Raw genomic sequence first — 16,851 nt, 5'->3', positions numbered from 1 at the left:
TAGGGTGGAAACTAGACTTCAGCTATTGAAAGCTTAGGATATTTTATTTGGTTCAGATTTCCTGAAGCGAATCATACTTGGCGTTAAACCAATTAAACTTATGAGTAAATATTACTTTTTTCGTTTTTTACACCAAGTGGCATTAACACCGCCTGCGTCTTTGAGGCTCTCATAATCGAGCTGTCAAAATACATATTGAAAAAAAGTTGTAAAACTATTTTTCTAGGCTGTTCTTGTGTAGATCATTATCACAGCTTATTGTCAATTGTCAGTTTGTGGCAAATATTGGTTTTGAAACAGTAAAAAAGTGATATTTTCTAGCAAGATTGCATTTTGACTCTGATTTTAATTCAGTTCACACAATTGATCTCTAACTTGGTTCGACCATGATCTTCCATCTAGATTGCTGCCCCTCTGCAGCCCTCATAATTCTTCTGTCGGCCATCGGGACTGTTTGGCGAGTAATATTTCCTCATAACCGAATCAGAGCTTTCGTTTGAAGCCTTAGTTTAACTTACTCCGTCCATTTTTAGGCTCTTTTTCATCCCCCCCCCCCCACCTGCGATTTCTTACCATTAAATTTTCTTTCACGTTATATGATTGTTATCAAAATCGACACGCGATCTAGTTACGCTATGATAAACATTTTTAGTCTTCATATTTAAACTTGTAAACCCATTCCTTACACCATAAAATTGATAGGGGAAAAAGAACCATTTTTTGGCCTTTTCAATCAGAAGTTTTTCTGAAGACGTTTTCGGACCCACTGCAATTTGAATTACAATTCGCAGTATCACTGCATATTTTGTGGATACTTTTAAGAAACAATTAGGTAAACTTAACAAATTAAACATTTTTTTTTCACGTTTGAGTCAGCCGCTTGTACTCACATGAAACACATAAAAAACATCATGGATCAGCCCTGATATAATCAAATATTTTTTTTGTAAATAGGAATGAAGAGGCGGAGCCGTGTCGAGAAGGTAAGTTAATCAGAAACGATTTTTTTTGGTCTTGCTACTACTAAAAAGCAATGTTTCTCATGCATGTTTTAGAATGTACCGGAGGCTTTGAGAGAATTGAAGGTAATGTACCTCATTTTGTGCATAAACTGTGCTCAAGGTTGCTCAAATAGCCAAAAAGTGAGCAAACGTTGTCATTATTTTACTACATCCTTTTTATTACTGCTTACCCTATTTTTTTTGAAGGCGCCTAATTGTGAGGGGAAAATACGCCGCACAAACTCAAATATTGATGAAAAACTTAAAAAAAGTATGCCCATTTACGCAAAAAAACGGCTTGTTTTTCTCAATAACGATAAAAACAGTAAATCTATTTTGAACTGTTTACACAGAGGCGAAGCTGAGCTTCGCACCTCTTGCGATACACAATAAGGCTCCATCAATCAATAGATAAACTGTCATAAGCGAAAATGGAAAAACATGAATGAATTTTTTTTGTTGAAGAAACCGTAAGCTTAAACAACCGAAAAAAATTCTTGCTATTGTTATAGAAGTCAATTACCTTCAACACAAAAGAAGGATTTGGGCTTAACTCTATCCATTTTTTTCTGTTAATCGATAGATGAAAACAATAAGAAATTATTTCGGTCACAAAATTGAGATACGATAATTCCTAATGTTATTCAAAAACTGTTCATTAAAAATTGCAACTAAACAATCTGCGTAACCAATAAAAACAATCGGGGTTAAAAACGCTATCCGCTATAGTATAAAATGAAAATTACAAAAAGAATTCAAACACATGACTGCAAAAATTACTAACAATTGCCACAAAAAAGAACTAGCAGAAAACAAAAAGTACTAGCATAAAAAAACTCTAAAAGCCTATGAAAATGACGCAGTTACATCAAAATGCAATATCAGTTATGGCATTTATACGCAACGGCAAAAAACTAGATCACAACAAAAAATAACATTGAAAAACAAGAAAAATTTGTCAAAAATTTCAACCAGAAAGAACATCACGTCTAAATCTCGTGCAGAACTTGCCGCCATAGTCCTTTGAAGACCAAAACCCGAGTCAAATTTTCAAAAAAAAAATCGAAATCTATCATTTTTTGAAATTTGTTTGACAAATTGAAACTTAAATTGATTTCAAATAAAATTGTCTAAACTTAAAACACACCAAACTAATTGAAAGTAAAACTAGTTTTAGGCACTTTCGGAACAAAAAAAGATCAGAAACCATTCATACGAAAAAAACTGAAAATTAATTTGCAAAAAAATTTTCTAGCATAAAAAAATTTTAAAAAGTTTTATTTCTAAGAAAACATTTTGACGCCTTTAAAAACCAGAAAACTATGAATTATTTCTACCCTCATGAAAATGAAGAAAAAAAAGGATAAAAAATCTACCAAAAAAATAAAGAATTAATTACCGTCAAGTAAGCCGGCAAAAATTGGGTCGAAACCAAAAAATTGGGTCGAAAAAATCAACTTTCATCACTTTAGTCGTTGATGCAAAATTTGAAAAAAAACAGCTCATAGACGTGCATCTTGAGTAGAAATAGAGAATAAAGATACATTTGGGGATGACCAAATTTCAGTCATCATGTGGACAAAGCGGTTAACGGGAAAAAAGTCTATTAACCGATTGTGATACCGTTGGTTATCGGAAGAGTAAAAAGTGTTTAAAAAATTGCAGCAAAATATAGAAATGAAGGTTTTATGTCTATCTGCTGCTCTCAGGTCTGAAGCACTGCTACAAGTTTCTGCTGGATTTGGGCCCTGTCAGTCAGGACAAGGCGGTCACTGCCTGTGGAATTGAGAGGGGATCCACTTTGGTCACATTCGACAATGTAGGCGATGACGTAAGTCACTTTTAATGAGAGTCAAAAAATTAATCAGACACAGCAGCCCCGAAACATCTAAATATCGAGTTGAAATAGATAAACATTCCTAATCTAAATGACAATATTGAAAGTAAATAGACATTTACAAAACTTCGTTTGCACTAAAATGATATAATGTATATTGTTTTTCAAACTATTTTAGCAAACAATACGCGACCACTTCGTCGCCAAGTTTCGCGACGACATCGAAAGTAGCCCGGCATTTATCGATGCCTCTGGCTTCTGGACTGGCTACTTGCGGGATTACGGCAGCAGTGACTACCCCTTCGTTAATATGATATCCGGAGCCCTGATGAATATGTTAATGTTCAGGCCAGGGCAGCCCAATAACGACAGTTAGTCTGTGTTCTTTTTGTATCGCTCGCAAAAATTTTTTTTTCATAAATTGTTTTCAAAATCAAACTTTTTAAACAAACCAAATTTTTTTTTTGAACAAAAAGAATGATTTTTTATTTCCACTTCTACATTATATCTTGAGCTCTTTTTATATTTAAGAGGCGAATAGGAGCTTCGCGGTACTTGCAATAAATTACAAAATATTTAAGAAATACTTTAGAAAAAAAGCCATTATATCGAGAAAAAAAAATGAAAAATAAGCATCGAAAATTTGTTGTTTGTCTCGAATGCGATTCAGCTTGAGAAAAGTTGCTGATATATACAATTGACAATATCAAATTGAAATTGAAAAACAAAATTTTTGGACAATTAGCCGGCAACACCTAGGTAAAGGCTCGTTAGTTGAAAAAATGTATGTAAACAGAAACAGATTAAGCTAAAAAATATTGAAATTCCAAGTTTTAGGTCGCAAGGAAACACATACGCAATCATTGAAGTCTATTTTTGCGTCTCAAATAATATGAAACGACTAAACTAATCTAAGATAAGCCGATATTGCTTTTAAAAATTATAAGCGAAAAAAGAGGATATTGTACAAAGCTGGGAATGGCAAGTTTTTGATCATTTCTCTAGAGGTAAAAAAGTGATCACTTCTAGCTAAACTAGGTGATACCCAAAAAACACTTTTTAAGTCCGACCATTGATAATGGGAGGAACTTTGTATTCGTGTGTGCTTTAGTTGTTTCTTTTCGTTTTGTTTTCCCTCGCAAAATCAATTACTCCAAATAATCATCGAAATGAGTTGAAGCATTTATATCATGGGCTGATATAGTATTTTGACGCCCTTTCAGACGTGATTCGAACGACATTTAAAAACTTCCACAAAAACTCCTAGTCTAGAAAAACCGGTTTAAAATGTTTGATTTTTGGTCTAATTTTGAGCAGCAAGAAGTCTTACAATAGCTTATTTTAAAAACATAAAAGCTTACAAAAGTATAAATTAAACCATAAAACAGTTTGTTTAAAAAATTGTTTAATTCCAGTAAAGTTTGTTTATTTTTGAGTCCTCTAGTGCCTTTTTCATTTTTTATTTTGTTTATATTTTCAAGTCATTTTCAACAAAAATTTGCTTTCCATTGACCTATTTTAGTATGATTGTCAAGAAGGTTATTAGTTTTACTAGCTTTTCATTAAGATCCTTTTATCACACCACACAGAAAAACCGACACTAGTTTGAAAAAAAAATTAGTCTGGTCAGATCCTTTTGAGCTATTTGCACAGTAACCGGCTATCCTCGTTTTTTTGTTGTATGTTTTCCTTGCCAAATAAGGTGCCACGATAAATTATTGGGATGGATCGAGTGACATTTCAAATTAAGTCCCTTGCAGACGTGATTCGGAAGACATCAGAAAAAATTCAAAAATGGTCCAAATGTCGATATGCTGTTAGTTTAAAAATTCAGTCTAATTTTGAACAAGAGAAGCAATAAAAAACTTTTCATTGTAAAAATTGGACTGGAAAACTTGATTTTATTAAAAGAAAAACTAGTTTAAAGAGCTTTTTTAGCGCTTTTTGCGGCAAAAAGTTTCAACACGGAATCGAAATGAAGCATCACAATCTTTGCAATATAACAGTAATACAGCATGGCAAATTAGCCAACAAAAAATGAGACAAATCCGCAAAAAAAATTTAATTTTTTGAAACGTCCTCAATTTTCACATCGTTAATCTTTGTTTTGTCTTTAAAATTTTGTTTCTAAGGCAACTGTGCCAACCAAGAGAATTGAAGGCTAATTGAGCATCTTGATAAAACGTACAAGAGGTAATAAAGCGCATAATTCCAGAGCAGACACACTTTGAGCAAAAAAAAATTAATAAAAAAATCTTAAAGATTCAAAATATTAGATCACCTCCTTCTTTTGCTCACCAAACGACTCGAAATGAGGCCGATAAAGCAATTTAAAAAGAAACTGATACCTTCTGAGCCCAATGAAGATAAAAGGGAAAAACCTCTGAAATCGGAGTCGTTAAATTTACATCCAACATTTTAAAAAACTCAAATGGAACTAACATTCAAAATACAGACGTGCTACAGACGTGCACAAAATTTGTCTGTTAGTTGAAAAAATTACAGAATTTGATATGAACACCAATTCGAGTCATCGTTAAAACAATAGTATTTAGGGGGGAAATCCTAAGCTCTCGGTTAACGGAAATTAAAAATGAATAAATTATTGGGCAAAATAGCTAGAAAAAGGATTTGAAAATTTTTTTGTTTCCTGTTTTTAAAGACAGCTGTTGCCGATTCTGCTTATTTCACTGAATTTCTACGCGTTTTTGTACAGTTTTATCATCTTATTGCAAATATATTTTTTGTGTGTTTTTATGGTTCTGTTCGGAACCTTCTCTGCTTCTTGCACAGCAACCGGCAATCCTTGTTCCGATTTGATAATACCTTATAATCCCAAGTGTGATTACACTACATTGCTTATATCCTGTCGAGCGGTAGTAAATATAACTGTGTTGAGCCTCTTTTAGTTCAGATTGTGGCCTTGAAAATATGTTGAGTGTTTGGCCTTCATCTTTTCAGGTGATCGAGATCTCTGACGTGTGAAATACTTACTGTTGTTCATCTGTGGTTTCAAATTTGTGTTAACAAAAACAATGTGTTCATATATAGTTCTGGGGAAAAATGGAATGGAGGCATGTGTGAGCAGGAAGCAGATCCTTAACGAAGCGACCGGCAAGCACAACCACACTGGCCTGGACGACTTCACTTGTGCATATCCCAACTGGGCCATCTGCATGCGTGAGTTGAGTAGATAATGACTTCTCCTGTGTATATCCCAACTGGGCCATCTGCATGCGTGAGTTGAGTAGATAATGACTTCACTTGTGCATATCCCAACTGGGCCATCTGCATGCGTGAGTTGAGTAGATAATGACTTAACTTGTGTATATCCCAACTGGGCCATCTGCATGCGTGAGTTGAGTAGATAATGACTTCACATGTGCATATCCCAACTGGGCCATCTGCATGCGTGAGTTGAGTAGATAATGACTTAACTTGTGTATATCCCAACTGGGCCATCTGCATGCGTGAGTTGAGTAGATAATGACTTCAAATGTGCATATCCCAACTGGGCCATCTGCATGCGTGAGTTGAGTAGATAATGACTTCACATGTGCATATCCCAACTGGGCCATCTGCATGCGTGAGTTGAGTAGATAATGACTTCACATGTGCATATCCCAACTGGGCCATCTGCAGGCGTGAGTTGAGTAGATAATGATTTCACATGTGCATATCCCAACTGGGCCATCTGCATGCGTGAGTTGAGTAGATAATGACTTCACTTGTGCATATCCCAACTGGGCCATCTGCATGCGTGAGTTGAGTAGATAATGACTTCACATGTGCATATCCCAACTGGGCCATCTGCATGCGTGAGTTGAGTAGATAATGACTTCACATGTGCATATCCCAACTAGGCCATCTGCATGCGTGAGTTGAGTAGATAATGACTTCACTTGTGCATATCCCAACTGGGCCATCTGCATGCGTGAGTTGAGTAGATAATGACTTCACTTGTGCATATCCCAACTGGGCCATCTGCATGCGTGAGTTGAGTAGATAATGACTTCACATGTGCATATCCCAACTGGGCCATCTGCATGCGTGAGTTGAGTAGATAATGACTTCACTTGTGCATATCCCAACTGGGCCATCTGCATGCGTGAGTTGAGTAGATAATGACTTCACATGTGCATATCCCAACTGGGCCATCTGCATGCGTGAGTTGAGTAGATAATGACTTCACTTGTGCATATCCCAACTGGGCCATCTGCATGCGTGAGTTGAGTAGATAATGACTTCACATGTGCATATCCCAACTGGGCCATCTGCATGCGTGAGTTGAGTAGATAATGACTTCACTTGTGCATATCCCAACTGGGCCATCTGCATGCGTGAGTTGAGTAGATAATGACTTCACTTGTGCATATCCCAACTGGGCCATCTGCATGCGTGAGTTGAGTAGATAATGACTTCACATGTGCATATCCCAACTGGGCCATCTGCATGCGTGAGTTGAGTAGATAATGACTTCACATGTGCATATCCCAACTGGGCCATCTGCATGCGTGAGTTGAGTAGATAATGACTTCACTTGTGCATATCCCGACTGGGCCATCTGCATGCGTGAGTTGAGTAGATAATGACTTCACTTGTGCATATCCCAACTGGGCCATCTGCATGCGTGAGTTGAGTAGATAATGACTTCACATGTGCATATCCCAACTGGGCCATCTGCATGCGTGAGTTGAGTAGATAATGACTTCACTTGTGCATATCCCAACTGGGCCATCTGCATGCGTGAGTTGAGTAGATAATGACTTCACATGTGCATATCCCAACTGGGCCATCTGCATGCGTGAGTTGAGTAGATAATGACTTCACTTGTGCATATCCCAACTGGGCCATCTGCATGCGTGAGTTGAGTAGATAATGACTTCACATGTGCATATCCCAACTGGGCCATCTGCATGCGTGAGTTGAGTAGATAATGACTTCACTTGTGCATATCCCAACTGGGCCATCTGCATGCGTGAGTTGAGTAGATAATGACTTCACTTGTGCATATCCCAACTGGGCCCTCTGCATGCGTGAGTTGAGTAGATAATGACTTCACATGTGCATATCCCAACTGGGCCATCTGCATGCGTGAGTTGAGTAGATAATGACTTCACTTGTGCATATCCCAACTGGGCCATCTGCATGCGTGAGTTGAGTAGATAATGACTTCACTTGTGCATATCCCAACTGGGCCATCTGCATGCGTGAGTTGAGTAGATAATGACTTCACTTGTGCATATCCCAACTGGGCCATCTGCATGCGTGAGTTGAGTAGATAATGACTTCACATGTGCATATCCCAACTGGGCCATCTGCATGCGTGAGTTGAGTAGATAATGACTTCACTTGTGCATATCCCAACTGGGCTATCTGCATGCGTGAGTTGAGTAGATAATGACTTCACTTGTGCATATCCCAACTGGGCCATCTGCATGCGTGAGTTGAGTAGATAATGACTTCACTTGTGCATATCCCAACTGGGCCATCTGCATGCGTGAGTTGAGTAGATAATGACTTCACTTGTGCATATCCCAACTGGGCCATCTGCATGCGTGAGTTGAGTAGATAATGACTTCACTTGTGCATATCCCAACTGGGCCATCTGCATGCGTGAGTTGAGTAGATAATGACTTCACTTGTGCATATCCCAACTGGGCCATCTGCATGCGTGAGTTGAGTAGATAATGACTTCACTTGTGCATATCCCAACTGGGCCATCTGCATGCGTGAGTTGAGTAGATAATGACTTCACTTGTGCATATCCCAACTGGGCCATCTGCATGCGTGAGTTGAGTAGATAATGACTTCACTTGTGCATATCCCAAATGGGCCATCTGCATGCGTGAGTTGAGTAGATAATGACTTCACTTGTGCATATCCCAACTGGGCCATCTGCAGGCGTGAGTTGAGTAGATAATGACTTCACTTGTGCATATCCCAACTGGGCCATCTGCATGCGTGAGTTGAGTAGATAATGACTTCACTTGTGCATATCCCAACTGGGCCATCTGCATGCGTGAGTTGAGTAGATAATGACTTCACTTGTGCATATCCCAACTGGGCCATCTGCATGCGTGAGTTGAGTAGATAATGACTTCACTTGTGCATATCCCAACTGGGCCATCTGCATGCGTGAGTTGAGTAGATAATGACTTCACTTGTGCATATCCCAACTGGGCCATCTGCATGCGTGAGTTGAGTAGATAATGACTTCACTTGTGCATATCCCAACTGCGCCATCTGCATGCGTGAGTTGAGTAGATAATGACTTCACTTGTGCATATCCCAACTGGGCCATCTGCATGCGTGAGTTGAGTAGATAATGACTTCACTTGTGCATATCCCAACTGGGCCATCTGCATGCGTGAGTTGAGTAGATAATGACTTCACTTGTGCATATCCCAACTGGGCCATCTGCATGCGTGAGTTGAGTAGATAATGACTTCACTTGTGCATATCCCAACTGGGCCATCTGCATGCGTGAGTTGAGTAGATAATGACTTCACTTGTGCATATCCCAACTGGGCCATCTGCATGCGTGAGTTGAGTAGATAATGACTTCACTTGTGCATATCCCAACTGGGCCATCTGCATGCGTGAGTTGAGTAGATAATGACTTCACTTGTGCATATCCCAACTGGGCCATCTGCATGCGTGAGTTGAGTAGATAATGACTTCACTTGTGCATATCCCAACTGGGCCATCTGCATGCGTGAGTTGAGTAGATAATGACTTCACTTGTGCATATCCCAACTGGGCCATCTGCATGCGTGAGTTGAGTAGATAATGACTTCACTGGTGCATATCCCAACTGGGCCATCTGCATGCGTGAGTTGAGTAGATAATGACTTCACTTGTGCATATCCCAACTGGGCCATCTGCATGCGTGAGTTGAGTAGATAATGACTTCACTTGTGCATATCCCAACTGGGCCATCTGCATGCGTGAGTTGAGTAGATAATGACTTCACTTGTGCATATCCCAACTGGGCCATCTGCATGCGTGAGTTGAGTAGATAATGACTTCACTTGTGCATATCCCAACTGGGCCATCTGCATGCGTGAGTTGAGTAGATAATGACTTCACTTGTGCATATCCCAACTGGGCCATCTGCATGCGTGAGTTGAGTAGATAATGACTTAACTTGTGTATATCCAACTGGGCCATCTGCATGCGTGAGTTGAGTAGATAATGACTTCACTTGTGCATATCCCAACTGGGCCATCTGCATGCGTGAGTTGAGTAGATAATGACTTCACTTGTGCATATCCCAACTGGGCCATCTGCATGCGTGAGTTGAGTAGATAATGACTTCACTAGTGCATATCCCAACTGGGCCATCTGCATGCGTGAGTTGAGTAGATAATGACTTCACTTGTGCATATCCCAACTGGGCCATCTGCATGCGTGAGTTGAGTAGATAATGACTTCACTTGTGCATATCCCAACTGGGCCATCTGCATGCGTGAGTTGAGTAGATAATGACTTCACTTGTGCATATCCCAACTGGGCCATCTGCATGCGTGAGTTGAGTAGATAATGACTTCACTTGTGCATATCGCAACTGGGCCATCTGCATGCGTGAGTTGAGTAGATAATGACTTCACTTGTGCATATCCCAACTGGGCCATCTGCATGCGTGAGTTGAGTAGATAATGACTTCACTTGTGCATATCCCAACTGGGCCATCTGCATGCGTGAGTTGAGTAGATAATGACTTCAATTGTGCATATCCCAACTGGGCCATCTGCATGCGTGAGTTGAGTAGATAATGACTTCACTTGTGCATATCCCAACTGGGCCATCTGCATGCGTGAGTTGAGTAGATAATGACTTCACTTGTGTATATCCAACTGGGCCATCTGCATGCGTGAGTTGAGTAGATAATGACTTCACTTGTGCATATCCCAACTGGGCCATCTGCATGCGTGAGTTGAGTAGATAATGACTTCACTTGTGCATATCCCAACTGGGCCATCTGCATGCGTGAGTTGAGTAGATAATGACTTCACTTGTGCATATCCCAACTGGGCCATCTGCATGCGTGAGTTGAGTAGATAATGACTTCACTTGTGCATATCCCAACTGGGCCATCTGCATGCGTGAGTTGAGTAGATAATGACTTCACTTGTGCATATCCCAACTGGGCCATCTGCATGCGTGAGTTGAGTAGATAATGACTTCACTTGTGCATATCGCAACTGGGCCATCTGCATGCGTGAGTTGAGTAGATAATGACTTCACTTGTGCATATCCCAACTGGGCCATCTGCATGCGTGAGTTGAGTAGATAATGACTTCACTTGTGCATATCCCAACTGGGCCATCTGCATGCGTGAGTTGAGTAGATAATGACTTCACTTGTGCATATCCCAACTGGGCCATCTGCATGCGTGAGTTGAGTAGATAATGACTTCACTTGTGCATATCCCAACTGGGCCATCTGCATGCGTGAGTTGAGTAGATAATGACTTCACTTGTGTATATCCAACTGGGCCATCTGCATGCGTGAGTTGAGTAGATAATGGTTTCACTTGTGCATATCCCAACTGGGCCATCTGCATGCGTGAGTTGAGTAGATAATGACTTCACTTGTGCATATCCCAACTGGGCCATCTGCATGCGTGAGTTGAGTAGATAATGACTTCACTTGTGCATATCCCAACTGGGCCATCTGCATGCGTGAGTTGAGTAGATAATGACTTCACTTGTGCATATCCCAACTGGGCCATCTGCATGCGTGAGTTGAGTAGATAATGACTTCACTTATGCATATCCCAACTGGGCCATCTGCATGCGTGAGTTGAGTAGATAATGACTTCACTTGTGCATATCCCAACTGGGCCATCTGCATGCGTGAATTGAGTAGATAATGACTTCACTTGTGCATATCCCAACTGGGCCATCTGCATGCGTGAGTTGAGTAGATAATGACTTCACTTGTGCATATCCCAACTGGGCCATCTGCAAGCGTGAGTTGAGTAGATAATGACTTCACTTGTGCATATCCCAACTGGGCCATCTGCATGCGTGAGTTGAGTAGACAATGACTTCACTTGTGCATATCCCAACTGGGCCATCTGCATGCGTGAGTTGAGTAGATAATGACTTCACTTGTGCATATCCCAACTGGGCCATCTGCATGCGTGAGTTGAGTAGATAATGATTTCACTGGTGTATATCCCAACTGGGCCATCTGCATGCGTGAGTTGAGTAGATAATGACTTCACTTGTGCATATCCCAACTGGGCCATCTGCATGCGTGAGTTGAGTAGATAATGACTTCACTTGTGTATATCCCAACTGGGCCATCTGCATGCGTGAGTTGAGTAGATAATGACTTCACTTGTGTATATCCCAACTGGGCCATCTGCATGCGTGAGTTGAGTAGATAATGACTTCACTTGTGCATATCCCAACTGGGCCATCTGCATGCGTGAGTTGAGTAGATAATGATTTCACTTGTGTATATCCCAACTGGGCCATCTGCATGCGTGGGTTGAGTAGATAATGACTTCACTTGTGCATATCCCAACTGGGCCATCTGCATGCGTGAGTTGAGTAGATAATGATTTCACTTGTGCATATCCCAACTGGGCCATCTGCATGCGTGAGTTGAGTAGATAATGACTTCACTTGTGCATATCCCAACTGGGCCATCTGCATGCGTGAGTTGAGTAGATAATGATTTCACTTGTGCATATCCCAACTGGGCCATCTGCATGCGTGAGTTGAGAAGATAATGACTTCACTTGTGTATATCCAACTGGGCCATCTGCATGCGTGAGTTGAGTAGATAATGACTTCACTTGTGCATATCCCAACTGGGCCATCTGCATGCGTGAGTTGAGTAGATAATGACTTCACTTGTGCATATCCCAACTGGGCCATCTGCATGCGTGAGTTGAGTAGATAATGATTTCACTTGTGTATATCCCAACTGGGCCATCTGCATGCGTGAGTTGAGTAGATAATGACTTCACTTGTGCATATCCCAACTGGGCCATCTGCATGCGTGAGTTGAGTAGATAATGATTTCACTTGTGCATATCCCAACTGGGCCATCTGCATGCGTGAGTTGAGTAGATAATGACTTCACTTGTGCATATCCCAACTGGGCCATCTGCATGCGTGAGTTGAGTAGATAATGATTTCACTTGTGCATATCCCAACTGGGCCATCTGTATGCGTGAGTTGAGAAGATAATGACTTCACTTGTGTATATCCAACTGGGCCATCTGCATGCGTGAGTTGAGTAGATAATGACTTCACTTGTGCATATCCCAACTGGGCCATCTGCATGCGTGAGTTGAGTAGATAATGATTTCACTTGTGCATATCCCAACTGGGCCATCTGCATGCGTGAGTTGAGTAGATAATGACTTCACTTGTGTATATCCCAACTGGGCCATCTGCATGCGTGAGTTGAGTAGATAATGACTTCACTTGTGTATATCCCAACTGGGCCATCTGCATGCGTGAGTTGAGTAGATAATGACTTCTCCTGTGTATATCCCAAATGGGCCATCTGCATGCGTGAGTTGAGTAGATAATGACTTCACTTGTGTATATCTCAACTGGGCCATCTGCATGCGTGAGTTGAGTAGATAATGACTTCTCCTGTGTATATCCCAACTGGGCCATCTGCATGTGTGAGTTGAGTAGATAATGACTTCACTTGTGCATATCCCAACTGGGCCATCTGCATGCGTGAGTTGAGTAGATAATGATTTCACTTGTGCATATCCCAACTGGGCCATCTGCATGCGTGAGTTGAGTAGATAATGACTTCACTTGTGCATATCCCAACTGGGCCATCTGCATGCGTGAGTTGAGTAGATAATGATTTCACTTGTGCATATCCCAACTGGGCCATCTGCATGCGTGAGTTGAGAAGATAATGACTTCACTTGTGTATATCCAACTGGGCCATCTGCATGCGTGAGTTGAGTAGATAATGACTTCACTTGTGCATATCCCAACTGGGCCATCTGCATGCGTGAGTTGAGTAGATAATGATTTCACTTGTGCATATCCCAACTGGGCCATCTGCATGCGTGAGTTGAGTAGATAATGACTTCACTTGTGTATATCCCAACTGGGCCATCTGCATGCGTGAGTTGAGTAGATAATGACTTCACTTGTGTATATCCCAACTGGGCCAACTGCATGCGTGAGTTGAGTAGATAATGACTTCTCCTGTGTATATCCCAACTGGGCCATCTGCATGCGTGAGTTGAGTAGATAATGACTTCACTTGTGTATATCTCAACTGGGCCATCTGCATGCGTGAGTTGAGTAGATAATGACTTCTCCTGTGTATATCCCAACTGGGCCATCTGCATGCGTGAGTTGAGCAGATAATGACATCTCCTGTGTACATCCCAACTGGGCCATCTGCATGCGTGAGTTGAGTAGATAATGACTTCTCCTGTGTATATCCCAACTGGGCCATCTGCATGCGTGATTTGAGTAGATAATGACTTCACTTGTGTATATCCCAACTGGGCCATCTGCATGCGTGAGTTGAGTAGATAATGACTGCACTTGTGTATATCCCAACTGGGCTATCTGCATGCGTGAGTTGAGTAGATAATGACTTCACTTGTGTATATCCCAACTGGGCCATCTGCATGCGTGAGTTGAGTAGATAATGACTTCACTTGTGCATATCCCAACTGGGCCATCTGCATGCGTGAGTTGAGTAGATAATGACTTCACTTGTGTATATCCCAACTGGGCCATCTGCATGCGTGAGTTGAGTAGATAATGACTTCACTTGTGTATATCCCAACTGGGCCATCTGCATGCGTGAGTTGAGTAGATAATGACTTCACTTGTGTATATCCCAACTGGGCCATCTGCATGCGTGAGTTGAGTAGATAATGACTTCACTTGTGCATATCCCAACTGGGCCATCTGCATGCGTGAGTTGAGTAGATAATGACTTCACTTGTGTATATCCCGACTGGGCCATCTGCATGCGTGAGTTGAGTAGATAATGACTTCACTTGTGTATATCCCAACTGGGCCATCTGCATGCGTGAGTTGAGTAGATAATGACTTCACTTGTGTATATCCCAACTGGGCCATCTGCATGCGTGAGTTGAGTAGATATTGACTTCACTTGTGTTTATCCCAACTGGGCCATCTGCATGCGTGAATTGAGTAGATAATGACTTCACTTGTGTATATCCCAACTGGGCCATCTGCATGCGTGAGTTGAGTAGATAATGACTTCACTTGTGTATATCCCAACTGGGCCATCTGCATGCGTGAGTTGAGTAGATAATGACTTCACTTGTGTATATCCCAACTGGGCCATCTGCATGCGTGAGTTGAGTAGATAATGACTTCACTTGTGCATATCCCAACTGGGCCATCTGCATGCGTGAGTTGAGTAGATAATGACTTCACTTGTGTATATCCCAACTGGGCCATCTGCATGCGTGAGTTGAGTAGATAATGACTTCACTTGTGCATATCCCAACTGGGCCATCTGCATGCGTGAGTTGAGTAGATAATGACTTCACTTGTGTATATCCCAACTGGGCCATCTGCATGCGTGAGTTGAGTAGATAATGACTTCACTTGTGTATATCCTAACTGGGCCATCTGCATGCGTGAGTTGAGTAGATAATGACTTCACTTGTGTATATCCCAACTGGGCCATCTGCATGCGTGAGTTGAGTAGATAATGACTTCACTTGTGTATATCCCATCTGGGCCATCTGCATGCGTGAGTTGAGTAGATAATGACTTCACTTGTGTATATCCCAACTGGGCCATCTGCATGCGTGAGTTAAGTAGATAATGACTTCACTTGTGTTTATCCCAACTGGGCCATGCGTGTATATCCCAACTGGGCCATCTGCATGCGTGAGTTGAGTAGATAATGACTTCACTTGTGTATATCCCAACTGGGCCATCTGCATGCGTGAGTTGAGTAGATAATGACTTCTCCTGTGTATATCGCAACTGGGCCATCTGTATGCGTGAGTTGAGTAGATAATGACTTCACTTGTGTATATCCCAACTGGGCCATCTGCATGCGTGAGTTGAGTAGATAATGACTTCACTTGTGTATATCCCAACTGGGCCATCTGCATGCGTGAGTTGAGTAGATAATGACTTCACTTGTGTATATTCCAACTGGGCCATCTGCATGCGTGAGTTGAGTAGATAATGACTTCACTTGTGCATATCCCAACTGGGCCATCTGCATGCGTGAGTTGAATAGATAATGACTTCACTTGTGCATATCCCAACTGGGCCATCTGCATGCGTGAGTTGAGTAGATAATGACTTCACTTGTGTATATTCCAACTGGGCCATCTGCATGCGTGAGTTGAGTAGATAATGACTTCACTTGTGTATATCCCAACTGGGCCATCTGCATGCGTGAGTTGAGTAGATAATGACTTCACTTGTGTATATTCCAACTGGTCCATCTGCATGCGTGAGTTGAGTAGATAATGACTTCACTTGTGTATATCCCAACTGGGCCATCTGCATGCGTGAGTTGAGTAGATAATGACTTTACTTGTGCATATCCCAACTGGGTTATCTGCATGCGTGAGTTGAGTAGATAATGACTTCAATTGTGCATATCCCAACTGGGCCATCTGCATGCGTGAGTTGAGTAGATAATGACTTCACTGGTGCATATCCCAACTGGGCCATCTGCATGCGTGAGTTGAGTAGATAATGACTTCACTTTTGCATATGCCAACTGGGTTATCTGCATGCGTGAGTTGAGTAGATAATGACTTCACTTGTGCATATCCCAACTGGGCCATCTGCATGCGTGAGTTGAGTAGATAATGACTTCACTTGTGCATATCCCAACTGGGCCATCTGCATGCGTGAGTTGAGTAGATAATGACTTCACTTGTGTATATTCCAACTGGGCCATCTGCATGCGTGAGTTGAGTAGATAATGACTTCACTTGTGTATATCCCAACTGGGCCATCTGCATGCGTGAGTTGAGTAGATAATGACTTCACT

General features: G+C 41.4%; 1 protein-coding gene across 1 annotated transcript in view; it reads left to right on the top strand.

Moving 5' to 3' along the window:
• Positions 1 to 221: 221 nt before the first annotated feature.
• LOC134842681 (uncharacterized) overlaps positions 222 to 16,851 on the top strand; it is a gene marked incomplete in the record, with an annotated part of 32,244 nt that continues 15,614 nt past the window's right edge. The window contains 6 exon segments of the mRNA XM_063859134.1: positions 222 to 457; positions 955 to 983; positions 1,056 to 1,085; positions 2,711 to 2,832; positions 3,017 to 3,209; positions 5,890 to 6,018. Of these exon segments, the coding sequence (XP_063715204.1) occupies positions 387 to 457; positions 955 to 983; positions 1,056 to 1,085; positions 2,711 to 2,832; positions 3,017 to 3,209; positions 5,890 to 6,018 (574 nt within the window).

The sequence above is a fragment of the Symsagittifera roscoffensis genome, chromosome 3 (assembly GCF_963678635.1).
Source record: "Symsagittifera roscoffensis chromosome 3, txSymRosc1.1, whole genome shotgun sequence".
In the NCBI taxonomy this organism is placed as follows: Eukaryota; Metazoa; Xenacoelomorpha; order Acoela; family Convolutidae; genus Symsagittifera; species Symsagittifera roscoffensis.
This window is presented reverse-complemented; position numbering and strand designations above follow the sequence as displayed.